The sequence below is a fragment of the Myripristis murdjan genome, chromosome 4 (assembly GCF_902150065.1).
Source record: "Myripristis murdjan chromosome 4, fMyrMur1.1, whole genome shotgun sequence".
NCBI lineage: Eukaryota > Metazoa > Chordata > Actinopteri > Holocentriformes > Holocentridae > Myripristis > Myripristis murdjan.
Genome location: NC_043983.1, coordinates 14297385 through 14322128, shown reverse-complemented (window position 1 = coordinate 14322128; position 24744 = coordinate 14297385). Strand labels below are relative to the sequence as shown.

The 24744-nt window shown below is 43.8% G+C and overlaps 1 protein-coding gene across 1 annotated transcript; it reads right to left on the bottom strand.

The window, feature by feature from the left end:
• Nucleotides 1-7153: 7153 nt before the first annotated feature.
• Nucleotides 7154-24271, bottom strand: onecut3a (one cut homeobox 3a). The gene is made up of 2 exons (XM_030049448.1): nucleotides 23230-24271; nucleotides 7154-7446 (listed from the first exon to the last, which is right to left on the bottom strand). The coding sequence occupies exons 1-2, from the start codon at nucleotides 24269-24271 to the stop codon at nucleotides 7154-7156; spliced, it is 1335 nt and encodes a 444-aa protein (XP_029905308.1).
• Nucleotides 24272-24744: the final 473 nt, after the last annotated feature.

The following is a 24744-nucleotide window of genomic DNA, read 5'->3' as shown; positions in this document are numbered from 1 at the left end:
ACACAGATTAACCAGACCACACAGTTGTTTTACAATTGTTTTATTTGTTAATTTATTTCAAAACACGCAATTTTACCCATATTATCCTTTTAAGTTTTTATTTTTCTGTAACAGTTATTACTCAGATTTTTTTCCTTCTCAAAAGTCTCAACTAGAGCGAAACTAAAAGTCCTCCACAGGCTCTCCGGCTTCTGCAGTGGGAGGAGGGAAAAGAGGCTCTCTGACCAGACGCTGCGTGTGGCTTTGTCCCCTCAAATCCTACAGGACAAGTATGTGTGGATGTGGGTGCAAGGTTGTGTGTGTGTGTGTGTGAGTGTGTGTGCCTGGATGGGTGCACCGAGGCCTGTGTGTGTGTATGTGTGTGTCTAAGTGCAACAGGTGGAATGTCTACATGACCGGTAAATCACAGGACCCGTAGAGCAGCCCGGAGAGCTCAACATTGTCTTCTAGGTTCGGTAGCCAGATTGTCATACCTCTGATTTCATCTTTGGTTTCAGCAAACACTCTCAAAAGGCAGACTCAACCTCTCCAGCATGTGCCTGTGTCCGTTTGTGTGCCTGTCTGTCTGTCTGTCTGTCTGTCTGTCTGTCTGTCTAAGTGCAATATAAGCCACCATCTCCAGACGACTTTGTAAACTAAGTGTACAATGTAAGTGTCTTTGCATTGATTGTGGCCCTTCCTTGGCACTGGGGACAAAGACGATCAAACATTGTAAAATAACGGAGCCATGAGTGGGGAGGATTGGCATGCAAACATCAACATGGACTCCATTTTTTTTTTTCCTTTTTTTCTTTTTTTGATGTCAATGGCAGTTTGGGGCAGTCATGTAAAGCTAATACATCAGCAGTCTGGTCAGGTGAAAATACAGGGTGTTGTAGTGCTCTTCTTTCCCCAGGCACTCTGCTGTACCCTGAATGACTGGGGCTGCTCCATCCACTCTGGACCTGGGGAGGGGGAAACGGGAGGCAGACGTTGAGGTCATGGAAGTCAAAGTGTGTGTGGGAGCGTCTGGAGGACTGGGGGGGTGGAGGGTGGGAGTTGAGGGTTGTACACTCTGACCCAGCAGCAATGATTAAGATTGGGGGCCAGGTGTTTGCATAGTTTTCTGTGCAAAAGCCACCAACCGGAGCCATTTTTTTTTTTTTTTTTTTTTTTAAATTCCTCACAGCTGGTTACATCATCATTCGATTTACAGGAAACCGTGGTGGGTGATGGGAAATATGGTCTTTGCAACATAGGTATTTCTTTTTTCTTTTTTTGTTCACCTGCACATCATTGCACTACATTGTGGATGTTGTGTCCGCTCCACTACGCAGTAAGAGTGCAGGAATGTGTTGTTGAATAGCGAGAGGGGATGAGGAGGGAGTATTGGGTGTCTTCTGTTGTGAATTTAGGTCATCTGACTAATCTGAGTTCTGTTTTGGAGTGTAGTGTTACTGGGGGCGAGAGCAGGATCATGTCAAGGTAAAGGGAAACTTGAGCGTGACGCGCGCAATTGCAGTGTAACTCAGATTCAGTCAGACTGACGTGAAGATGGATGAACTTATCGGAGAGTGGCGGGGGGGGGGGGGGGGGGGGGGGGGGGGGTGGCGGGGCAGTTGTTTGGCAGTCGGGCACTACAGCTTGTCACAATTCAGAGAGCCTCTTTCCCCGTGATTTTGTTCTCCTTCCTTCCTCCGCTTACTTCCTCCTCCCTACTGGCCTGTCCTCTCTCTACCTTTTCTTGTTTTGAAACTGATTGTCTTCTACCATCACAAAGACACTTGGTTCTGATTGATTAACAGGTAACAGAAGAGGGAGAGCACAGTGTGACTGGGGGTGTCTACATCAGTCCCATTGGCAACCTTCTATCCCACAGGGAAATGACACATACATATGCTGTTTGACAGTAGATGCTGAGAACATTTCTGGTTGGAGGGGTCAGTTGCCAAATAGTACTGTGGTTGGTCGGTCGGTCAGTCAGTCAGTTAAGAAATGGTTTCAAATTTTTGCATGACAACTATTGCAACCCAAAGTAAAGGAACATAAAAAAAAAAAACATTGTTTCCACATAGATACAAATGAACACACATACAAAGATTGAAGAAAAGCATGTAGGACAGACATACAGGTGTATCAGGGCCACTCAGGCCTGTGTGTGTCCCTCTGATTAACTCCAAGTAAACAACCCGTCCTTGGAAAAGCAAGACACACGTTTCAGGACCCAAGTCAGGACCCTGAGCTGAGGAATGAAGATTGAATGCTATTGATTGGAGGAGAGGAGTTTGACCTCCCCCAGCACACACTGCCCCCTACTGTCAGGATTTATATACATCAAAGAAACATGGGGAAAGGGAGAGGGTTGCAACAACACATGCACACAACCAGTGAATCCAACAGTGACAGAAATTCTAAAAACAAGGACCCCTCCAACACCTAAAACCCAAATCCTCCCACCCTTTTTTTTTTTTTAAATAACCAAAATATCCCCCACCCCTCCTCCACCCACTCCCAAGTCTGTCCTTCCTCCTCCTCTCCCCACAAAATCACAGGTCATTCCTGTTGGTTTCTATACAGTTATACAATATCCATGCACAAAAGAAAAAGGTGCGCCTCCTTTTCAATAGGAGGCGCTGGTCTTTAATATTCTAAGAACATCAGGAGCACTTGAACACACCCAGGAACCTTCAAAAGTAACTGTGAAATTGTTTTTTTGTCGTTTTTTTTTTTTTTGTTTGTTTTTTTTTAGAGAAAAGACAACTTAAAGGCAGAAGAAAGCTTACAATGAGCAAAATGTTATTCCTCCTTTGGTTTATCTTCAAATTTTTGGTTTATAATTTAGCCCAAATAGGATTTTTTTTCCTTTTCTTTCGTTCTTTTTCTTCTTTTTAAAATTTTTAATTTTTTTTAATATACCCCGCCGTTGAGAGAGCTATGAACTAAAACTCTGAAGTTGCTCTTCCCCCCTCTCTCTCTATTCTAGCCTTCTCTTCTGTCTCTTCTTTTCTCATGTTACCCTCCACAGAAACATTCACAATGTCTTTCCTTTATGAAAACAGTAAGTACATGCCGTAGCAAAACAAACGAGAGAACATACAAGAAAAATGAGCAAACAAATAAAAAGAATTTAACAGTATAAAGCTTCAAGTCACAAGTTCCAAAACTAACTATCATAGTATCATAGTTTCATAATCATTGTTATCATTAGCAGTATTATTTTCAGTTAAATTACATAAAGTTTACATGAAAGGTTTGAGGTATTTCAGAATTAATTGTCAACACACGCCTACCAAGTCTTAGCACTAGCCAGGGGGAGAGGTTGACTGAACAGACAAGGTGGAGGGAGGAGAGGATTTGTGTCAAAACTGTCAGTGAGTCTTCCACACTATGTTAGTGCAGCCTCTGTGCTTGCACGCCGTGGAGAGAGAGACATTTAGTGGTAAGGTATCACAACTACAGCCCCGCGAGCACTTAGACCCTCTGCCTTTTTACCTCCTCTTTCTCTGTTACACAAAAATATCTCTGATGGGAGAGAGGTAAAGCGGCTGAGAGCATAAGCACACCGGGCGAAGAGAAAAAAAATATAGACTGCGAGCTACCATAAGATCAACAGTACAGTAACAAAGACACTGACAGGTTAAGGAGTAACATATTATTTTGTTTCAAATAAATAGTGTGTAGAAAATGTTTTATAGACTTTCTACATGATAAAGTGCTTGTATTCTAGTGTATCAAGATGGAAAGTCAATATGGGAGAAAATGCTGACACAGCCCCCACTCTGTGTCCCTCTCTTTGGCCCCCCTTTCTGTCCATCCAATTATGGGTGTATTGTCTGCATGTGAGTGCATGTTTATATATGGGTGTGCATGTATATGCACGCACCCATTGGTGTGTGTGTGTGTGTGTGTGTGTGTGTGTGTCTGTGTGTGATGTGTGGCATGTGTGTGTGTCCAGTGCAGTCCCACCCGTGGTTGAAGGGAAAAGGCACTCAACTCTATCTGCAAGGCAGCCACCTCCTCCTATGTGGCACGATGCAGTCTGACTGCGCTGTTAGTACGAACATTTGTGTGTGTGTGTGTATGTATGTGTGGTGTGTGCACACGTGTGGAATACAGTCAGTGTGTTTGTCTGAATAACAGTATCGGGCAAAGAGGGGGGGCTCTTTTTGGTTTGTGTGTCCCCCTAGGCAGTTTGGGACTGGTAGGCTGGAGTATCTTTGGTATTAGTGGCGGTTTCACAAACCACTCAGCTTAGTGAGGTAGCCACATTGGTTCTCACTACAAACAAATGTCATTTTATCAGCCTAATACCTAGAGCTGAATCTAGCTATTTACTTATGCTTGCTGAACTGTATACCACAAATCTATTTTAACTCATCCTTTGGTGACTTTAACTCACTGCTTACAGCAACGTGAAGTTAGTTAGTACCCCCCCAATCGACTCCTCTACAATGACCATCTCTTATCTAATCTGCACCGCTAATCTGACTACATTGTTGGAAATGCTACAGTTGCATTTTAAGACCATACAGAGAGCTATTGAGACCCCCCATGCTCCCATAAAACACACTGAATCAGCCAGGACATTTGGAGGTCATGTTTTGTCCCCCTCCGTACACCCCATTCTTGGGGCTCAGCTTTAAAGGGGGGCTGAAAGTACCACAGTTCTGACATGAAATGCCAAAAGAGGGGAAACGTCCATCATTTATTCTTCTCGTCAACAGCTCCCTGTTTTTTTTTTTTCTTTCTCATGGGAAATGTCTCCTCCGAGTCTATATTCACATAGAATGCAAAAAAATATGTCCTTCATTGGCCTTGGTCTTTGCATCCCTCTTTTTTTCCTTTTAAAAAGTCCTTCCTTTGTCGTTTTTGATTCATCAACAAGGTGCCTTACTTATGCACAACAGAGCACAATAGTAACAAGAAATAGAAACTTTGTGTCTATGGTACTAATTAAATACCCGCATCAATATAGAGAGGAAGAGAGAAAGAGAGGGGGCAATGGGGTTAGAGACAGAGGAGGTAGAGAACCAAAGATAGAATGAGAAAGAGATTTTCTTCCGTTTCAAAATGTGTCCTGGTATGTGTTGGAGACATTTTTTTTTTTTATTGTATTTGTAGCACATACTTGTGTTATCTTTGTTGTTTGAGGTTTGGTATTGTATGCCTTATCTGGTTCATTTTTTTTGTTTTACTAAAAAAAGTATATTTCTAATTCTGTTAAAAGTTGATTGTTGGTTGCTATGGCACACACTGCCCATCATCAGTAGGAGCGGGGCACACTGTCGCTGTGTGTGAACGTAGTACCATATTCTCTGATTAGCATTAAGGCAGTAAGCATTGGCACTAATTCTTGTAGCATTTTGACAGCTGAGCGTTGTGGTTAGGTTTTGGGTTAGCTACTGGTAACCCATGTGTGGGAATATCCAGGAGATTTGCTTTCCATCAAATCTGGTGAGTGCTAATTTGCTAACAGATGGATGAATGGATGAATGATGAATTTGGATAATGTGTGTGACCAAATATGAAGCCTCCCAATGTTTTGAAATAATGTAAATCAATCCTCCACTGGCTCTTGAATGTGTCTGTAACCACCAACACCCTCAGTAATCTTTCTATCAGCTGTATGTTTTGTGTTGTACTTTTCTGCTACCTGTTTGTGTTATTGTGTGTTTTCTGTATTTCCATCTGGATTGTTTAACATTTAGGTTTGCTAAATCCCTGCCTTTTATTTCCCTGTGATTTTAGCATTCAGTGTAACCATCCCCCTCCTCCGGCTTCACCAGTGCTGGTTGGATGAGGAACAACAATAGGATAATGGTTTGGTATTGATCTGCCTTCAAAGAGCTGCAAGGGCCTGAATGTGTTGTGCCATGACTTCTCTTCAGCATCTAGTGGCTCTTCCCTCCCTCTCCTCTGCTCCAAACCGCTTGACTATGCTGGACACAGGTCTCTGCTATTGACAGCAGGGGGCACTGTTGCTCTGCCGGCACAGGCAGACCGGGGAGGGAGAAGTGTGCTGCTCCTGCTGCTGCTGCTGTGAGGCCTTTGTGTCCCCATCTCCACTGGGTTCCATGTGCTCCTCTTACATTCTGCTTTCCCTATGCAGCTGTAATGCAGTTGGCTGGATGCCCGAGCGTGTTGTTGTCGCTTGGTTCTCAGTTATTGATCAGAGGAAAAGCTCCCAGCAGAACAAAGAGCATGTCCAGACATATCACCTGCCTCTCCCGTTGGTCAGAGAAACACAGACTCTAGGCTCAGGCTCGCTCCCGAAGAGTAACAACGACAATGACAGTCTCCCTACAGGCCTCCAACATCTGTGCAAAAAATATATAGACCTGGGCCAGGCAGACCTGAGTATCTTTACTGCCGAGCGTCTTGAGTTTCACCTTCAGGAGGGGTCAAGGCCCCGCTCTCTCTGTCTGCATCGATTCATTTTTCAATTCATTAGTTTGCCGTATGATCAGACCGAGCTGCTCTCTGAAATGGCTGGCCATAAGGGAATACCTCAGGCCAAGGAGTGAAGGAGAGTACAGGAGGAAGAGGAGGTAGAGGCGGAGGATTGGAGAGCCTTGTTGTTTTTTTCATAGGCGGCGTTGTTTTCTTTATGATGGCCTTGTGTGTGCAGGATGGGGCATTGATAATAAGGCTATGTGCTGCTCTGTCAGATTTATTGCCGTTCCTTTGCCCTTGTTGCTTCCATGTGCCAGAGTAGAGAGGATGTGAAAGAGAGTAAAGAGGCAGACACAAAGAGGAGAGTTGGGAGAAATGCAGAATCAGTAGCTACGAGTGTGGTCAAGGAGGCCGGCATAAATCTGATAATGTCCAACAATAACATAAAATCTTTGGTGTCTCTTTACTTGCCAGGGACAAAGATGCCATGAAAATGGTTTTTATTAAAAGACAGAATCAATGATTGTCCTCATGTGAGTGATGTAGAGTGGACCTGACTTCACAATTCACCTTTAGGATTTTGCTTGTCACAGGTGAGAGCTTGAGACTGTGGTTTGGACTGACGAAGAAGATGATTGCATGGCACAAATGATTTTGAGGCGGAGGACACATTCAGATGGTCCAGGCCAGGTGAGGTTGTTGTAGACAGGTTTTGCAACCAATTTCCCACGCCTGTCGTTCCAACCTGGGTCCCCGGCCCCCTGAAGGCCCTCTCCTCCTCTCAGGCCTTGGAGAAGGTGGTGGCGGACGTGCCTGGCTGCCCGGGGCTGGTGCCATGGTCATCGTGCCAGCGGTCCACACAGCGGCGGCGTGCATTCATGAAGAAGTTGCTGACGGTGTTGAGCTCCAGGCCAAGCTGCTGGGAGATGGTGATCTGCATTTCCTTGGATGGACGCTTGTTCTCCTTGAATATGGCGATGAGAGTGCGGCGTTGCAGGTCAGTGAAGACCAGACGCTGTTTCTTTGGCGCCATGTTGCGGTCCTTGTGTTGCTCCTGTTCTTTGCGCTTGCAGGCTTGGGGCGGATGGCAGAGGTGGGAGGGATGGGGATGAGAGTTGGAGGCAGAGGGGGAAGAAAGAACACAGAGCAAGGTAAATATACAAGCATGAGTCTATTCATTTCTAAATAAAGAAGATAGTGGGTGGAGGGAGCGTAAAGTAACTAAATGTATCATTAGCCAGTACTTAAACACATAAAAACTAGTTTATGCACCAGGAGAGATTCTACAGCTCTATCTCTATTGCCATATTAAAGTTGATTTAAAGCTAATCCATGCCTCCTGCCCAGTGGGAATATTCCTTCCATCCTGCAGAGTGCAGACAGGGAGCCAGCCTGCGGTGAGAGGGAGAGATGGGGTGGGTAGGGGGGTGGGACTGGCTGTTGCCTGCTAGCTGGAGACACTGCTGTTTGATTCAATATTAATGCAGTTTGAGTCGCAATGGGGGACTGAGTGACTGTTGCACAAAAGTAAGCGTTTTGTGTGTGTGTGTGTGTGTGTGTGTGTGTGTGTGTGGGTGTGTGTGTGTGTGTGTGTGTGTGTGTGTGTGTGTGTGTGTGTGCGTGCGCGTGTGCGTGTGTTGAAATGAGAAAGAGAGAGAGAGAGACAGAGGAGGGGCCGAGACAGGGAAAGAAAAGGTTGGAGGAAGAGGGAGAGAAACAGAAAAGGTGGAGTGAGACAAAGTGTGTGCATTTGTGTGTATAAGAACCAAAGTGAGAGTGGTTGAGGAGAGGAGGAGGAGGGGGGGTTGAAGGAGAGAGAGAGAGAGATATTGACCGAGTTTGCTGTAGGAATTGGGGGGGTTCTCTGCTGGGACTGAGGTCAGAATCCCCCCCAGCAGGTCTACAGTCTGCTACTTCAAACAGAGCCCACTGGAGCCCACTCTATTGAGCTCTGAGAGGGTATTTATAACCCACTCCCCTCCAACACAAACACTCAAGAGGTGCATGCACCGACTGCTATGAGCTGCACAACATACACTGAGCAATTTTCAAAAGAAAACACATCGAGTGTACTCTTTGGGGGAAGAGGGGGTGGTGGTGGGGTGCTGGGTGTTAAGGGGGGGCAGGGGTGTAGCCAGTGAACAGAGAAATTAATAGTTAATAGAATGTTGTATAGGGTGTAAGTGCGCTGCAACTCAAGGTATTTGTCAGAGATGGGTGAAAGCGTAGGAGCAGACAGGTGCAGATGAAAGGCAGAAGTGTTGCCCAGAGAGAGACAGCGTGCAGACTTGTGTAGAGGTTAAGACACCAGCTCTGCAGCCACATGCTCCCCTGCTGGCCCAGGATCGAATCCTGCTAGAACGGACTGTGTGTCCCTCTCAGCTTCCCTACTGTCTCAATAAAACAAGAACAAATTGGAGAGAGAGGGAGAGAGAGAGATGTCTTCCCTGTGGAGCTGTCTCCAGCTGCCGCCACTGGTATTGTCTGATACTTTCCTCTGGCTTTTTTTTTCTTTTTCATAATGTCTCACTCTCATGCTGCGTGTGTGTGTCTCACTTCATGTAAAGACATGACCCACATGAGAAATTTTGCTGTGTACATACAAGGAATTTTGTGTTCTTGCATGCATTTATATGTTCTTACTCTGTATGTGTGTGTGTGTGTGTGTGTGTGTGTGTATGTGTGTGTGTGTGTGTGCGCGCGCGCGGGGGTGCATGTGTGTGTGTGTGTGCGCATGTGTGGGGGATTGTGATTATGCTGAAGTGGCTGGAGCCAAGCAGTGGCGCTGTGTGTCTAATTACAGTGGAACAGAGCCCATTGATCAGCCATTGCAGTCCAATCTGTTTACTACAGATGTCTAACCTGCACACAGGCCCATCCATCATATTCATATTTCACATCAACACTGCAGCTATTTATTTCACTCACTCACTCACACACACACACACACACACACACACACATTGGCATGCCTAAATGCACACTTGCATGAATAGGATCATCCTATGCATCACTCTGATTTATTTTGTGATTGAGATAGTCTCAGTGATGATGATGATTGTGGAGTTTTATGGTTTGTATTTCTGCTTAAATAATTTCATAACCTCACACTGTGTAAAGCATCATCAGGTCAAATGCCACAGGACAAGCAGGCCAGGCCATTAAAGCTTTGCTAAATCTCAAAAAGTGAATTAATTATTGATCCTGATAAGGCATGTACACAGTGAAATAATAACAGCCACCATGTATTATTTTGCTTCTCTTTGTTGCTCTGAATTTAAATTATAAGAAGCCCCCAACACTCATGTATTCTGGTGACATTAACATGCAGTGGCATATAAGCAGAAAATATAAAGTAGAATAAACCCAGCAATATGGAAGACAACATCCAGTATATCTATTGAAATATAATGGATTTCTGTTATTATTCAATATTTTTTGGAAATATAGATTGAGATATTTTGTTTTGTACTAAAACAGCTTGGGCCGGTGCTTTCTCCTTGAGGGATTCCTTTTGAAACACGTTCTCTGCTTTTTTATTTTCCTCGTTAAAAATTGCTATCACTGTTTCATTTATTTATTTCGATCCAAACTCAATTTCCATTTATTTAGTACAGCTTCATATCAAACTTGATGCTTTCCTTAACAGCCATTCATTTCCCATTGTTTCCTTCCTCACAGTCTGATATGCCCCTTTTCCCCCGTGGACTGCCCTGTGCTCTCATACCTTAAAAACTGATGTGTTTGTTCTCTTGTGCTATTATCTCTTATTTTTATTTAAATTAATACATTTTTATCAAATGGGATTTTTGATATATTTGAACTGACTTTACTTGATTTATCCTGAATCCACTATCTACTTAGTAAAATTACATCGAGAATTTCAAACTGTGCAGATTTGTTTGCATAATCTGCTATACGTCTGAAGAATTTAAAAAATGAAATGAAATAAAATAAAATAAAATAGCATTAACCAAATCTTGTTTTCATCTAGCATGTGATGAAACTACATTTAAAAATTACTGAAGGAAGAGCAATTCTAGACTGAGGCCAGGCAAACAATATTTATGTACATGTTTTGGGGGACTTTTTTCCCTGTTTCCCTGTTCCCTGAGGCTTATCTGGACAATCTTGAAATTTAAAATGATAAACCTCGCCTTGCTTAGCCTGTGTATCTGTCATTGAGCAGCCTGTGCAGGAGAGAAGTGTGTCTCTTTGTGTCCACAACAAGCTCAGACAAAACAGGCGTCTGTCTCCTCCTTGGTGAGTCACGTCCTGTCGTCCAGCCGAGCGCCTGCTTTATCGCCTTTTGCTCGGTAGGTGTCGCTGTCGACGTGGCCTGGCTGCACGGGGCGCCATAGTGCGCTGCCTTTGCTACAGGCGCTGGATTTAGTAATCAATATCGATCGATCGGTGAGGAAGGGGGCCCTGATTACTGAACCAAGCTCGGCGTAGAAAAGAAAAAAAATCGATCATTGCAGCTTTTAGAGCTACAGTAGGCACCGAGCACAGAGACGGACATAAACTCATGCACAAAGAACAACCCACGCTGGACAAGTGCAGAAATCCTATTTTGGTGCTGAATATTTTCTTAGTCCACAGAGGTGTACACCCTGCTGGCAGGACATGGGTAGAAAGCCGTGTAATTTCTATAACTCGCCAATGGTGCTGTTGAACATAAGTTGGCCTACTTTGAATGTATCCACTCGTTTAAGCCACTCGCATCTGCTTCATCTTATCCCCCACTATTATTATTATTGTTAATAATTTGTTTTCGCCTTCAAATTTAAGTCTAATTCATAGGCTGCTCAACACCATTGTTTAGGATTTACCTTATTTCCCCAGAAATACAAAGAAGGGGCCTCAATTCATCTTTATGAATATTAAACATGGACCTCTGTGGAATTGACTGGTCCTGTCATGATATTCCTTGAACCATGATGTAACGAAAGAAATTACTGACACTGTTTTTTTTCTCTCTATAAAATACACCAGATTATTTAATAACCGATGTCGAAGTTGTCTTTTGTGTTTATATGTAAGCAAAACTTTTATTTTCCTGATGCATTAATATTCCTCGCTTCACGACAAACCAAGAGAGGTTAAGAGAAAGGCCCTGGGTGTTCAATATCGATCGATAGATTCGTGAATAATTCGTGTGTGAAATTCAGTTCGTACAATTAATTATGCCTTGGAGGGGGAGTAGGCCCAGAGAGAAGATTCATGAAGGGGCGGAGACGCAAAAACACATTGGAAAGGAAACGTGATGATCCAGCTTTCTATACACCTCTCTGGGTCGCACAGGGGGGGCCGGGCCCATTCAAATGCAAGAGGTTTGAATTTAAAATGAACAAAATGAACAAAACGACCAGGAGCGCATGCGGGCGCTCGTGTGCCCCACACTTCCTGACCCCGGTCTTTGTCTTGTGGTCACGCCTGTTGTAGGGAGTGCCTATAATTCTTTTAATAGCCTGCTCCACCTGTTTGATTTGAAGTTGTGAGTCCATCTTGAGCATTAATCATTTATTGATCATCGCTGCCCTTCCACTCATAATGAGAAAGTCAAACAGACTATTTTTTTTCCACCTACAGCATTTATGAAAGCATGATTTCATCAGCGTTTTACATCACTTGCTCATCGTTTTTCTTTCCAGAATCTCAGGGCGTGAAATACACTCGGTGCTCATGATTCCCCGCTTGGGTTTCCTATAGGTTAGATAAAGTAGATAAGGGATGACCGGATATGCCTTTAAATGAATCATTTAATTAATTTACCGATAAACAAGTTAAGCACTGCACGGTTCGGTGCTTTTATTCACACTCCGTAGCCAGATTACACTGTTGGCAGGCAACCCTAACAGTTAAAATCCTTAAAACGTGGCGCATTTCCATCTATTAAGAAGTGTTTCGGTGGTTTTCTCATAGACTGTTGCTCAAAGATTGATAGCATGTATATCGACACGGCCACAATTTTAAAGACTCTTTGTACAGTGGTATTTATTCCATTCAAGCTGGAGGGCACTGCCAAGCTCTCGCCAGTCCAAAACACTCCCAACTCAATACTCCTTAATGTAATGAGTGAGAATTGGTGTTAATATACTGATAAAGCGACACAGTTTGTTTGTTTGCCTTCGCCACGACTTCAGCTGCGAGGCATTTCTCCACTTCAATAACACTCAACCTGAACTCAGTTACCGATTCGCCCACATCCCACCGTATAGTCCACTCAGCTGTCTGCCACATTTTGTTTTAGCGTTTCCTATCAGGTCATCTGTTACAGTCATACACTGTCCAATCAAATCTGAAAACAAAAAATGTCAAAAAAACAAAAACAACAACAACAACAGCCAATTAAGCAATTAAAATGTGCGGTCATTTATCTCTGTAGCCATTTCAGTGTTGCAGACCGCGAGTTTTATTTTATTACAGATGCATGAATCTGATTTCACTAGAGAAGTAGACTGCAGTGCCATATTTTCTACACTCCGACGTGTTATTGGCGATACCCTGTGATAAAACCCGCGAAGCTGCATAGCGCCCAAAAATTCAATAATCAATAAGGGTTGCCGCTTGTGATCATCACGCTCCTTATGAGTTTTTAGATAATGAAAGGCATTAAGCCATTTAAGTGCATGATTGAGGGAAGCGTCTGAATGAATTTAAGCACACAACCACCCCAACCACCCCTCCTCAAAGTTAATAGTAGTCTAGTCTGTTCCATTTATTTGTAGGAGTGGGTTCAGTGTTAGAATGATACTCTATTATGTATGATTATCATTGATTTCATTCGTAATTGCTTCGACCAGTTATGCGTGATAGCGGTAATGATCATGATGCTTTATTTTCTATGGACAAGCCTACAGTTTCATTTCCCCCCGCGCTCTTAAACAACAGGTGTAGGGCTCCTCTTTATGCACTTTATTTTATCGTAAATGCAGGAGGTCCGATCACTGCACATACATTGTAGACACAATCTAGACCATCACAATAGTCTGTAGGCTGATTGTAGGTAGGCCTATTTATAAATGAAAGGTTTCATTCCAAAGCCTATTTAGTACAGGCTTATATTTTGCTATTGTATCAGAAATGAACAGGGCTATTTCAAAAACAACGATGATGCTGTCTTCAAATACTTAATAATGTAGTAGGTATTTCCCCCCCAAAATCTCTCTCTTTCTCTCTCTTTTTAAATTAATCTCTGCAGTAGTTTTGCAAGTCACACCTTCCGCCTGTTTAATTACAATTATATTCTCTGTTGTCCCTCTAATGTAACCTATAATTCACCCCGTAGAATAAAAGTTGAAAGCAAAACAAATAACCTCACTGGATAATAAATAAATATCAGAGCGTGTGAAAGCTACCTCAGTGGGTTGTGTGTGTGTGTGTGTGTGTGTGTGTGTGTGTGTGTGTGTGTGTGTGTGTGTGTGTGTGTGTGTGTGTGTGTGTGTGTGTATGTGTGTTCAGTTGGATTTGAAGTGGGCGAGCAGAGGGGTGTTGAGGCTACGTGGCCAATCAATAGATCCACATGTAGGCCTGGCCCAGCGGCCTGTCTGGGGTCGATGCTGAACGGTGCAGATCTGAGACCGGTGCCAGGAAACCCTGTGCCTAAAATCACACCCACTGACACTGGCACAAATCTGCAGCCTATTAGGTCAATTCAAACACATCAACAAATCGTGAGAATTGGGTTTTTGAAGTGGACAAAATTTCGTTTTTATTTATGAGATGTCTCAAAAGGATCAGCGACCGGCATTTTCACACATTCACACCGGCAGCCTAATGACGAGATGCAGAGATTATAGCAAATTCCACCGGAGCACCGATCGGCCTCATATCCTAAAATATTAATATTCTTCTAATGTTTAGCTGTCACTTCTCTTCTAAATTCCCAGGCCGCTTGGGAATCAGCAAACTCCTGTCCTGAGCCGTCAGAGCCTCGCGGCGGGCTGCAGCCCAGATAATGTTGTTAATTATCGGAGGGGAGACAGCTTTCCAATTTGCAGGAATTTTCCAGTTTCAGCTCTGTATTTCACATCTGATCATGTGGAGTGCGACTTCCCAGAAATGTCCTGTCTCAACCCTTACTGCAGTGATCTAAATGCATTAGTATGGCGTAGTTTACCCACTGTAAAATGTTATAGTGACACACAGGAAATAAAAGTGTGGTGGTTTTATTTGTTTAGTTATTTAGTTATTTATCTTGTGTTATTGCAGACTGTCTTAAGCAGCAAAGCAAATGACTGGCAAATTTTTGCAGCACTAATTTTCTGTTATAGTAATTTTTTTTAAAAGTTTTTTTTTTTTAAGTTTTTTTTCAATAGACCACCAATTAGTGTCGGCTGCACCTATAGCTACAAATTAAGTTTCTTAAAGCAAAATTTTCTAGTTCTTATGGTGACAGTTTTATTTTATTTTGCTTTATTTTATTTTATTTTATTTTATTTTATCATTTATTAAGCACTCCTCACTTCAGTGATTCCTCATGGCAATTAAATATCAGTCAATGTTAAGAACATTGACTGACATTTAATAGGACAAATTATTTAATAGGACAAATTATTATTATTATTATTGTTGTTGTTGTTGTTGTTTTTGCTGCTGTTGTGAAATGTGACACAAACACACTGAAGTCTGATTGTGTAAATAACGACGATATAAAGCAAATATTCGGACGCGTTTTAAAAATGGCATTGACGCAAAAGTAACCTATCAATGCCTATAGTTTATATTTGGTTCTACTGTAAATACAGCAAAAAAAAAAAAAAATACTGCAATGCAAAGTCGCTTGCATGAGCTAAATTCCAAATTGCTTCAGTGTTCCTTTATTAAGCGAGAAATCCTGCAGACACAACTGTAATGAGATAATACGGTTAAAATAAGAAGTGTTGAGTGTTAGTGTGGCAGGCCAACCCCAACATTACAATACTAACTGCAGAACAGCTTTATAGTCATATTCATTACTGTGTCTAATTCAAAATGTATATGGACTAACACTGATTCATTCATCAATTGATTTCACAGTCGTTTTGTTCCTTTGTTGATTTGTGTGGGTTTGCCCAACCGGAGTTTTGGGTTGCATCTGTGGGTACGGTAAGCGCTTTGTGTGTGTGTGTGTGTGTGTGTGTGTGTGTGTGTGTGTGTGTGTGTGTGTGTGTGTGTATGTGTGTGTGTGTGTGTGTGTGTATGTGTGTGTGTGTGTGTGTGTGTGTGTGTGTGTGTGTGTGTGTGTGTGTGTGTGTGTATGAGACTGCGGTTTTGTTCTGATCGACTCAGTAGACAGGCGCACAGAGGTTGCTCATCAAACCATCTGTACACTAGAATACTGGGCGAATACTAAATACAGAATTTTAGACAAAATGTTGTACCTTTACTTGTGTTCTTCAGGACTCTCCCATGCAGAAATAATTAAAATCCAATGTGGCCGACGTAGACAACCCTTGTTATTATAAAGATAACCAATAGGATACTTCCGCTGATTTACTGAAAGACACAGACTGCTGGATCTCACCAAGAGGCTGGCAGGACACTATATCTAATTAGGTGAACTGGGTTTCACAGTTTACAATGTAACACATCTTAACTGGTCATTTGGTAGTGTTAAAATCATGTGGTAGTCTTAAAATCGCATTTTCGTAAAACTGCCAGTATAGTGCGATGATTCCATTTGATTCCAGTGAAAATCAATTTGTAACAAGAATCTCGTTGAAACGAGTGTCTTTTGTTGATAGGCCTATACAGTGGAATAATCTGCCATATAATCTGCTTTGTTACAAAATATTGCCACCTGTTAAAATCCGTGAAGAAATTACGTCTGTGTTGGCAGTAAATAGAATTATCATTTTTTCCACCTGGTTGAAGAAAGTAAATATTTTACGACTGAATAAGAGGCTCAGAGTGAACGGCTTGTTAAGATATTTTGCAATGAGTCTTGAATTGGATACGTGCCTTTTCTTTCCTTTAATTGCGTGGACAATGTTCTTGCCTTTTGTTCTTTAGCCTGCACATTAAACAAGCCATTATCGGGCCTTTAATAAGCGATGGCCTGTCAGGGCGTCAGATAAGCAGCCGCTGCCACAGAGACACCGCTGCTGGTGTTTCAGCACCGGTGACCAGAGATACACAGTCACTTACTCAAAAAGTATTAATTACTAGGTAGTCATTTCAGAACTATCATTATTAGTAATGACTGTTTGGTAGCAGTAACCCGCTAAATCAGTTTTCTGTTACACCTCCTGTACAAGGCTATGGTGAATGAGAAGACCATGTTGGTGTCCAAGTCATCTTGTCCCTCCATAAAAACAAAAATAATTCTGTCCAAATGAATTAGTGATGGAGGTGAGATAAAAGCTGTAGCCTGTTGTTCGGATAAATTACATTCAATCGGACATTTAAAGGGTGATGACAAAATTAATGATTTATTATTGGTACTCTAGCCAGAGAGTTACTTTTATGTTACTACATGAAGGGTACAGCTGCATTTTCCCGCTATGGACCCAGTGCAAGTACAGCAGAAATGTGTGTGTGTGTGTGTGTGTGTGTGTGTGTGTGTGTGTGTGTATTATATATATTAAGGGGTATGTGTGTTGGGAGGGGGGGGGGGGGGGGGGGGGGTGCTCTGGCATTACATAATTGCAGGCTCCATCGACACAAAGAGCCTGCTGATGTGCTTTGGTCAACATTTTTAATTGCACAACCGCCTGCTCTTTGGAACTACCAATTGGTTTGGGGGTTATGTAAGACACCATTGCTCTGATTATCAGGTCAAAAGCCACACTGTGGTTTTGTTCAGCGTTCGTCCACACACACAGGCATCACTGCATATAGACCTACGTAGCATTATACTTCCAAATCCTTTGTGTAGCCATCCGACTCCACGGTGCAGGGATGCATAATGTAATTTCATTATGATTATCCTTGGTGGTTTAGGCCCCCAATTTGTGTTTTTTGCTTGGAATAGTGGACGCGCACATGCAGTGCCATTTAACCCTTTACTGCTAGCCGCGTGTATTCAGTCGACTCTGCCAGCAATTTGATTTAAAGGTCACTCTCTCCTATCGATCCGGTTTGGCGAGGGGGCGACGGAATAGCGTAGGAATTGATCATCTAAAATAGAAGAGACGGTATTCTAGACTGTACAGAATCCAGACCTCTACTGCATTTATAATTGCCGAGCACGCCCCTCCGTGTGAATTGGAAGGAGGTGTGCGCGTGTGCGTGCGCGCAGTGTTTCCAGTTGCAGAAAGAGGGATGGGTGATGATGCAGGATGTAGTGCAGGGCTCCTGGCTCCCTCGCCTCGCTGCACTGTAGACTAACCATAGTGGTGTTCAAATTACATTATTTGAGTATTAAGGTCGAGTTGGTCAAGAGGAAACAGTGTGAATGGGACGTGCAAGGTTAAATGACCGTAAATGTGAAGTTATCTCGCGACGCTACTGTGACTATCTCAGAGGCGTGTAGTGTGGACGCCGGTCTTTGACTGTGTAGACTTGCGGCAAGATGTGCAACGAACCAGCGTAAGAACACGCGTTTATTAGTCATTCTGTTGTGTGTTATGAAGGGTGAGCAGTTAATGGGAGAAATGGTGTTGTATGGTGTAGATGGAGGGGGGGCGTAGGGGGTTGTGTGGCTGCATGGCGCAGCTCCAGAGATTGGAAGGAGAGGCCGGGGAATGGAAATCGATACAGATTCAGGGCTCGCCAGATCGGCCTTAACAATGTGTATGGCGCAGACGCACTCTATATCCTGATCACATACACACAGGAGAGAAGAAACGGGGAGGCGACATGTAGGCTGTATGTTATGATATAGGCCTAAATGCTATGCAGCCATGTAGTGCTAAATAGAAATCTAGGTAAACTATGACCTCCAGCCGGCGATCATCACGAGGCAAACAAACACCTAGATAAGCAAAAATCAATTATGTTTTTGGGACAGGCATTCGTTTGTTTTTCTTAAAGGCCTTACATTTCCATGTCACTTATATCTGCTTGCTGTGACGTGTACTATGCCTTTAGGTTATTAATAAAGATTTATGTCAGCCTAAAATGTGTGTAAACTAAGCAGATTTAGCTGAGTTTAGGTGGGTTTACCCTGCTCCACAGACAGCCGACCTCTCCATTCCGGGTCACAGATAATGATCCAAAGCCCAAAATGCCATTTCATCTGATATGGGCTACACTGAACCCGAGATTTAAACTAAATAGCCTGGAGGTATAACCTTAAGAAAATGGCTGTTGCTCACCCACCAGAGGATTTCAAAGGCGGTGTGTGTACATGTGTGCCTCAGTATTTACAGCACACATTGCTGTGCTTAACGAACAACGAGACTCTGAAACCGCAGCTGCACTGTTTACTCCCCTATCTTCCCCTCACACATCAATTATTAAAGTACCAATCGATCATTTCGCAGGCTAACATCAAGCCATCTCTTCATGAAAAAGCCTGTTTTAGATGATCCCGCATCAATCACATCTTAATACCCTATCCAATTAAACCCATTATGCAGGCTTAAGTGACCAAAACAACACCACTTATGACTATTTTTGCTTCTCTTGTTTATTTCGGTGAGTAGTCTGAGACCAAAATAAACCGACTTCCAGCTCGCAGTATTCGAGATAAATCCCAAAAGATCGAATGCGATTTGAATGGTAACATCAGTTGGTTTTGTCCTGAGCTGGAAATTAGGGTAACATAGCCCACAGGACTGACAGACTATGTAGGTGTAATACTGATCGTTGGGTGGAAGCTGTTGCATGAAATAGTACTGTTAAGGCTCAACAAGAAGGTTTTTATCTACGTTTTTGTAAAGCTTTAGTTTACAACATTGAACTGTCCTCATAACAGAGACAGGAGGGATCAGCGAATATTTCAGCACGCTGGACAGCGCCTTGAGTCCAGAGAAACCTAAGGGCATGAACATGTAGGCTGTGTGTAGACATCAGCTTCAGACTACTCTGACTTTAACTCAGAATCATTATTGCCTGCCTAAAAGGTGAGTAAACTTAAGGGCAAAGCCTAGAGGCAAGGCAGAGGGGGTAGGCCATTATTTGGTCCGGTCAATAAAAATATATTTACAAGTGAAAAATGGAGGTTGGCGTTGCAGTGATGCACGCGTGGAGGCGAAAGGGCGCACAGTGACGGGGGAGGGGCAGGGGGCTGCTCCAGGATTAGGCCTGTGTAAACGGCTTGTAGTCCATTGAAACATGAATAGAGGCCTCCCACCCTCACTCCACACAATTTTTCTCTGGGTCTTGTGAGTCTGACCTACACACCCTGGCACGTGTTCAGACCATTCAAATGATAATGAGCCAACTGCGCTTTTGAAGGAAAAGGACCTTGGCATGCCATGGCATGCTGTTCTAAACATTACTGTTACAAGGGGAAATATATTGGCTATCAGTTACTACAGTCTTTAGATTGCTGTAACAAATAGCCGACTATAGATGCTGATTGTAGATATATGCAATTGGATAGATCCAATTGGATTTTTCAGAAAAACAGAACTGTTTAATATTGCTGCGTAATATAAATCGCCATTTGGGCTGTTGGTAGTGTGGTTTAATTATTCGTTTTTTCCCTTGTATTTGTATTCTCCAGTATCTGTCTGAAAGAGCGCGTTAGTAGTGAATACATGTTCAGTACCCGGATGATTGTATAACCCAAACCCCAACGGGCATATTGAGAGTGAAGGTGCTTTCCACTCAACAAATGTAACATGATTACAGCAGAGAAAAAGAAAAGAGTGTGTAATAGCCTCTTTTCTCTCTCGCTCTCCTTTTTTTTTTTTTTTTTTTTACAGCTACCCTGCTCCCCCCTTTATCCGGCTGCTGCCTCCCCCTCTGCTCCAGGGGAGAGACCAATGGGAGAGAGTGCTGAGGCGGGATAATTGATAGATGCACTGGCTATCCTTATCGATCAGGGCTCTATTGACCCGACCAAATACATTGAGATGGAGTGTGGAATTCAACACAGATGCAAAGACGAATTGTTTTCATCCTTAATACGATCTTTAAATGCCTCGCAGACCCCACTTTTCCGTGTCTTTCTTACAATCTCTTCTTTACTAAAAGTATAGCTTTACACGGATACTGCCTATTAATTTATACTCAGCCAATACGTTTGCTTTTGTAATGTACTTAGAAAGCTTTTGTAAAATACTTAAGAGATCCCACCCAACAATGGAGGGTATTTACTGGGCCTGGGTTATAACCTAGAAGGCGAGAGTAATAGGTGCACGGGAAAGCTGTAAGCTCTTTGTGAGCAGTGCTGTCACTGCATTAGGAGACGTTAAGCGTGAAGGGCACAGATTCTCCCTAATAACACCACAGCCTGTGGGCCTATCTCTACTCTGTTTTTTGTTTCAGGAGTGGATTGTCATGTGAGCGTGCAGACACTGGCATTTTCACATTAGCTAAGCAGGGCAGCTGCATTGATTTGTGTGACTGTGATGAATTTGGAATAGTAATTTGAATTTATTGATTGATGTGGCCGACCGAGTGCTGCCCAGCCTCCCTTTCAGCATCACAAATCCCCCAACTCCCACTCCCAACCCACATGCGCACCGCGGGTAATGGTGATTTTAAATGCAATAAGTAAAATGTTGCTCCGGCCATTTACATACAAGTCATTTGTCATTTTGCCCAACTGGTTCCTCCCTGAGAGCTGGAGACAATGTAGGTAGCTCACAACACAACACATATATACACCATATGTACCTGCAACTGGCTGTTAACAAAAAGACAGGAATATGCAAAAACAAAACAAGACCACTTGCCTAAAATAGACGGGATATTGGGTAAACAGTAATTTCAACCATAATAACGTCAACTACAGTGAAAATTGGTAACAAGATTTTAGCCCAGTTTTCCATTCCATAAACGTTGAAGCCAGTGAAGCCAGTAGCCTATATGACTCTCTCTCTCTCTCTCTCTCTCTCTCTCTCACACACACACACACACACACACTCACACACACACACACACACACACACACACACACACACACACACACATACACACACACACACACACACACACACACACACACACACACACACACACACACACACACACACACACAGGTTCACATTAAAGCATGCCTTACCCATACCAGTGCCTACATGGCCTACACAGGACTGTGCCACTGTAGTGCAACATGTCAGCTGAATTGCTGGGTTTTATCCTAGTGTGGGGTGTGGAAGATATAAAACCCCATTGCCCAATTAGCTTTAACAGCAGTGGCACTTAAAGAGACAATTGTGGAGTGTTTAAATCTTTATTTACCAGAACCCCACTAAATGCGCAAAGGAACAATTTACATGCCATTAAGTGCTTTTCAATAGGGCATTGACTGGAACTAAAATATGCCACTATATCTGCTTAATTGAACTGTCCGTTGAAATACGACACAGAGGCGCTGATTGACGTTTGGAAGCGCACGTCTAAACGAGGCCTTTACACAAACATCAATGAGAGGGGACTTCTCATTTCCATCTTTGTTTTTAACCCTATTTAGACGTCTCTCGTTTTCATTTAAGTTTAGTTAATCGGGCTAAGTGTTGGAGTTTTAAATAGATCCAGTTGTCTTTTTGGCGTGGGCTGTTTTTAACTTAACATCAGTGTTTCTCTCTGTGCTCAATAAATGATCAAAACGGTGGAAGAAATAAACTTAACATTCAGAGAGCCATGCCATCAAATCACCTATACACAGAGGAGAAAATTGCTTGCATTTTAGACATATGAACCTACAGTGTATGAGGCGAGACAAGACATCAAAGTGTGTGTGTTACAGCAACAGCGAGAATGTAGGCTATGTCATGTAAGCCTTCTACAATATATACACTGTATGCTGAACTGAAGGATTACTCAGTCTGTTAACCAGTCAGAGTTGTTTGGTAACAACCACTGCTGTGTTTCTGCAAGCAAATCATTTTACCATCAGCGCACAAATATAATTTTACAAACCATATTCAGCACAGTTCCACAGACACAGACGGCTAGACAGGTCTTAAAACAAGTTTGGAGACAATGTGTGTCAGAGTGGAGCATGTGTTGTATAGAGGCCGATGAATAGGCCCAGTGCTCAACGCAGGCCAGAGAAAGACGCATCTGTTTGTGTCGCTGTCTTTCAGATCTAAATCGATCATTTATCAGTGCGCTACTGAAAGGGGACGCCGGGACCTGAAATATTGATCCATGGGAGGTCATGCTCCCCTGACTCTTTCGCCAGGCCTCAGACGATCCTTGTTTGCGACTTGCTTATTTGACAAGGGAAGTGCCAAAGTACTGTTTGATACGCGCAAGTCCAAAGTAAAACTAGATATTTGAGTTACATTTATCTCACAATGTAAGGAGGGCGCGAGATTTGTCCAAAGTTCAATCATAGCTTCTTTTGAATGTTAAAGTAATTGCTCCAAGATTCAATCAGTTTGATTTACATCCTGCTTTGATTTCCTTTGTTTGCGCTCTCTGTCTCTTCCTTTTTTTCTGTGTGTCAGAGATGGACAGTGCATAAAATTGCTATTTGTCTACGTAAACACAAGCAGGTCTATCATACTCACTGGCAAGCTTGTTGGAAGATGCAACCTGGTATCTCTCCTTTGTTTATTAGACTGACGTTTGTCTTTACACTACTAATGTGGTACAGCCTCTGTTTGCACTATCATGCGTTGTAACATCAATCAAAATATAGATTTCCCCAACATTTAACACCCCAACTGTCATGATGAAGTTTTACTCGATTTCATCGACTAATAACTTCTAGTAATGTCTGTTTGAGCAGCTATTGACAGTCTCGCCACATTGACTTCTAATTGATCCCTCCACATCACTCAGGTTGGGAGCTGTCTCCTCACTCACCTGCAAGCCTGAGCGCTGACATCCGCTGAAACTCGGGCTCCTGGAGCCACTTCCACATCCTCCTGAACGTCTCCCGGCCAGACTTGAGTTTACTCCACGGTTTAGGGTTCCTCAGCAGATCAGAGAGAGTTCCCTGGGACCGGCACAAGATCCTCTGGGCAAAGATGGCCTGGGGGATGCTGTAGCGCTTGAGCTCTGCTGTTATTCGTTGTGCCACCTCCTTGGTGTTTATCTCCTCTACCTGCCCCGACCCAGCTCCCTGCCCGCCACCCACCACCGTCTGCCTGTCCCGGTCTGATAGCATGGACCCGTTCGCCTGAGAGTGCGGATGGCTGTGATGGTGTATGCCGTTCAACGATGTCATGAGACCGGCTCCGTGGCCTCCAAGACCCCGGGCCAGGTGCTCTTCGCTCCGGGACAGCATGGCTGCGTGGGACTCGAAGCCCCCCGACGAGAGCATCTTGTCGTTTGAGAGGTGAGCTCCTGGACCGTAGGCGCCGAGAGTCTGCTGAGAGTTGTGCAAGGACCCAAGACCGTTAGACAGAGGTGACAGAGGCTGCCCCATGCCGGACATCTCCTTGGGGTAGTGGCCATACAGGTTACTCATGGATGCGAGGCTTCTGTCGTCCCTCATCAGAGTGAAGCTGCCGCTTACGTTCCCGGCTGCAAGTCGCTGGTGCGCCGGGTGATGGTGAGCATGTGGGTGAGGGTGATGGTGAAATTTCTCCGAAACGGTGGATATGGGAGGCAGGTGCTGCAGCGGCGTCAGCGTGGTGTAGGTGCTGCTCAGGCTCATCCCGGAGTCGCACGACATGGTCATCGCAGGATGCAAGGGAGCAGACAAAGCGTGGTCTGTGCGGTAGTCCCCTGCTCCTTCTAATATCGAGGCCATACTGGACACCATGGCTGACCGTCCGTGCGACACCAAGTTCCGATGCGACGCCGAGGATTGGCGTGCGTGTGGGGAGTTCATTAAGTCGCCCGTTTGATGAGAGTGAGATACGCCGTGAAGATTTCCAATGTTTTCCATTGTAAGCTCCATCGTTGAAAGGATCTTTATTTCCACCCCTCTCGCCACTCTCGCTCGCTCGCGTCTCTCTCTCTCCCTCTCTCTCTCTCGCTCTCCCCCTCTCTCTCACTCTCGCTCTATCTCACACTCCTTTCCAATAAATTTTGAACGATTTCAAAGCCAAGCCATTGATTGTAGTTGCCTCTCCGCAGTCAATCCAGCATGGTTTTAAAAGATTGGGTCCCGGCCGCCACAGAACTGTGCCACAAACCGCTGCTTACTGTGGGAAGGTGTCTGCGCCTGCTTGTATTTCATTCGCTGTAGAGCACCTTCTACTATACCCAAAGCAGTGCTCTGCTCTCAGTGTGTATATTGACGTGCCCGCGCTCACGATAAGACGAGACCGTGCCTGTGCACATGTGCGCGCCCTCACGGTGTGCTCGCTCCCGAGCACCCTGTCTGGGGCCAATCTGACGTCACGGGCCCCTGTGGCAGAGACAGAGGTT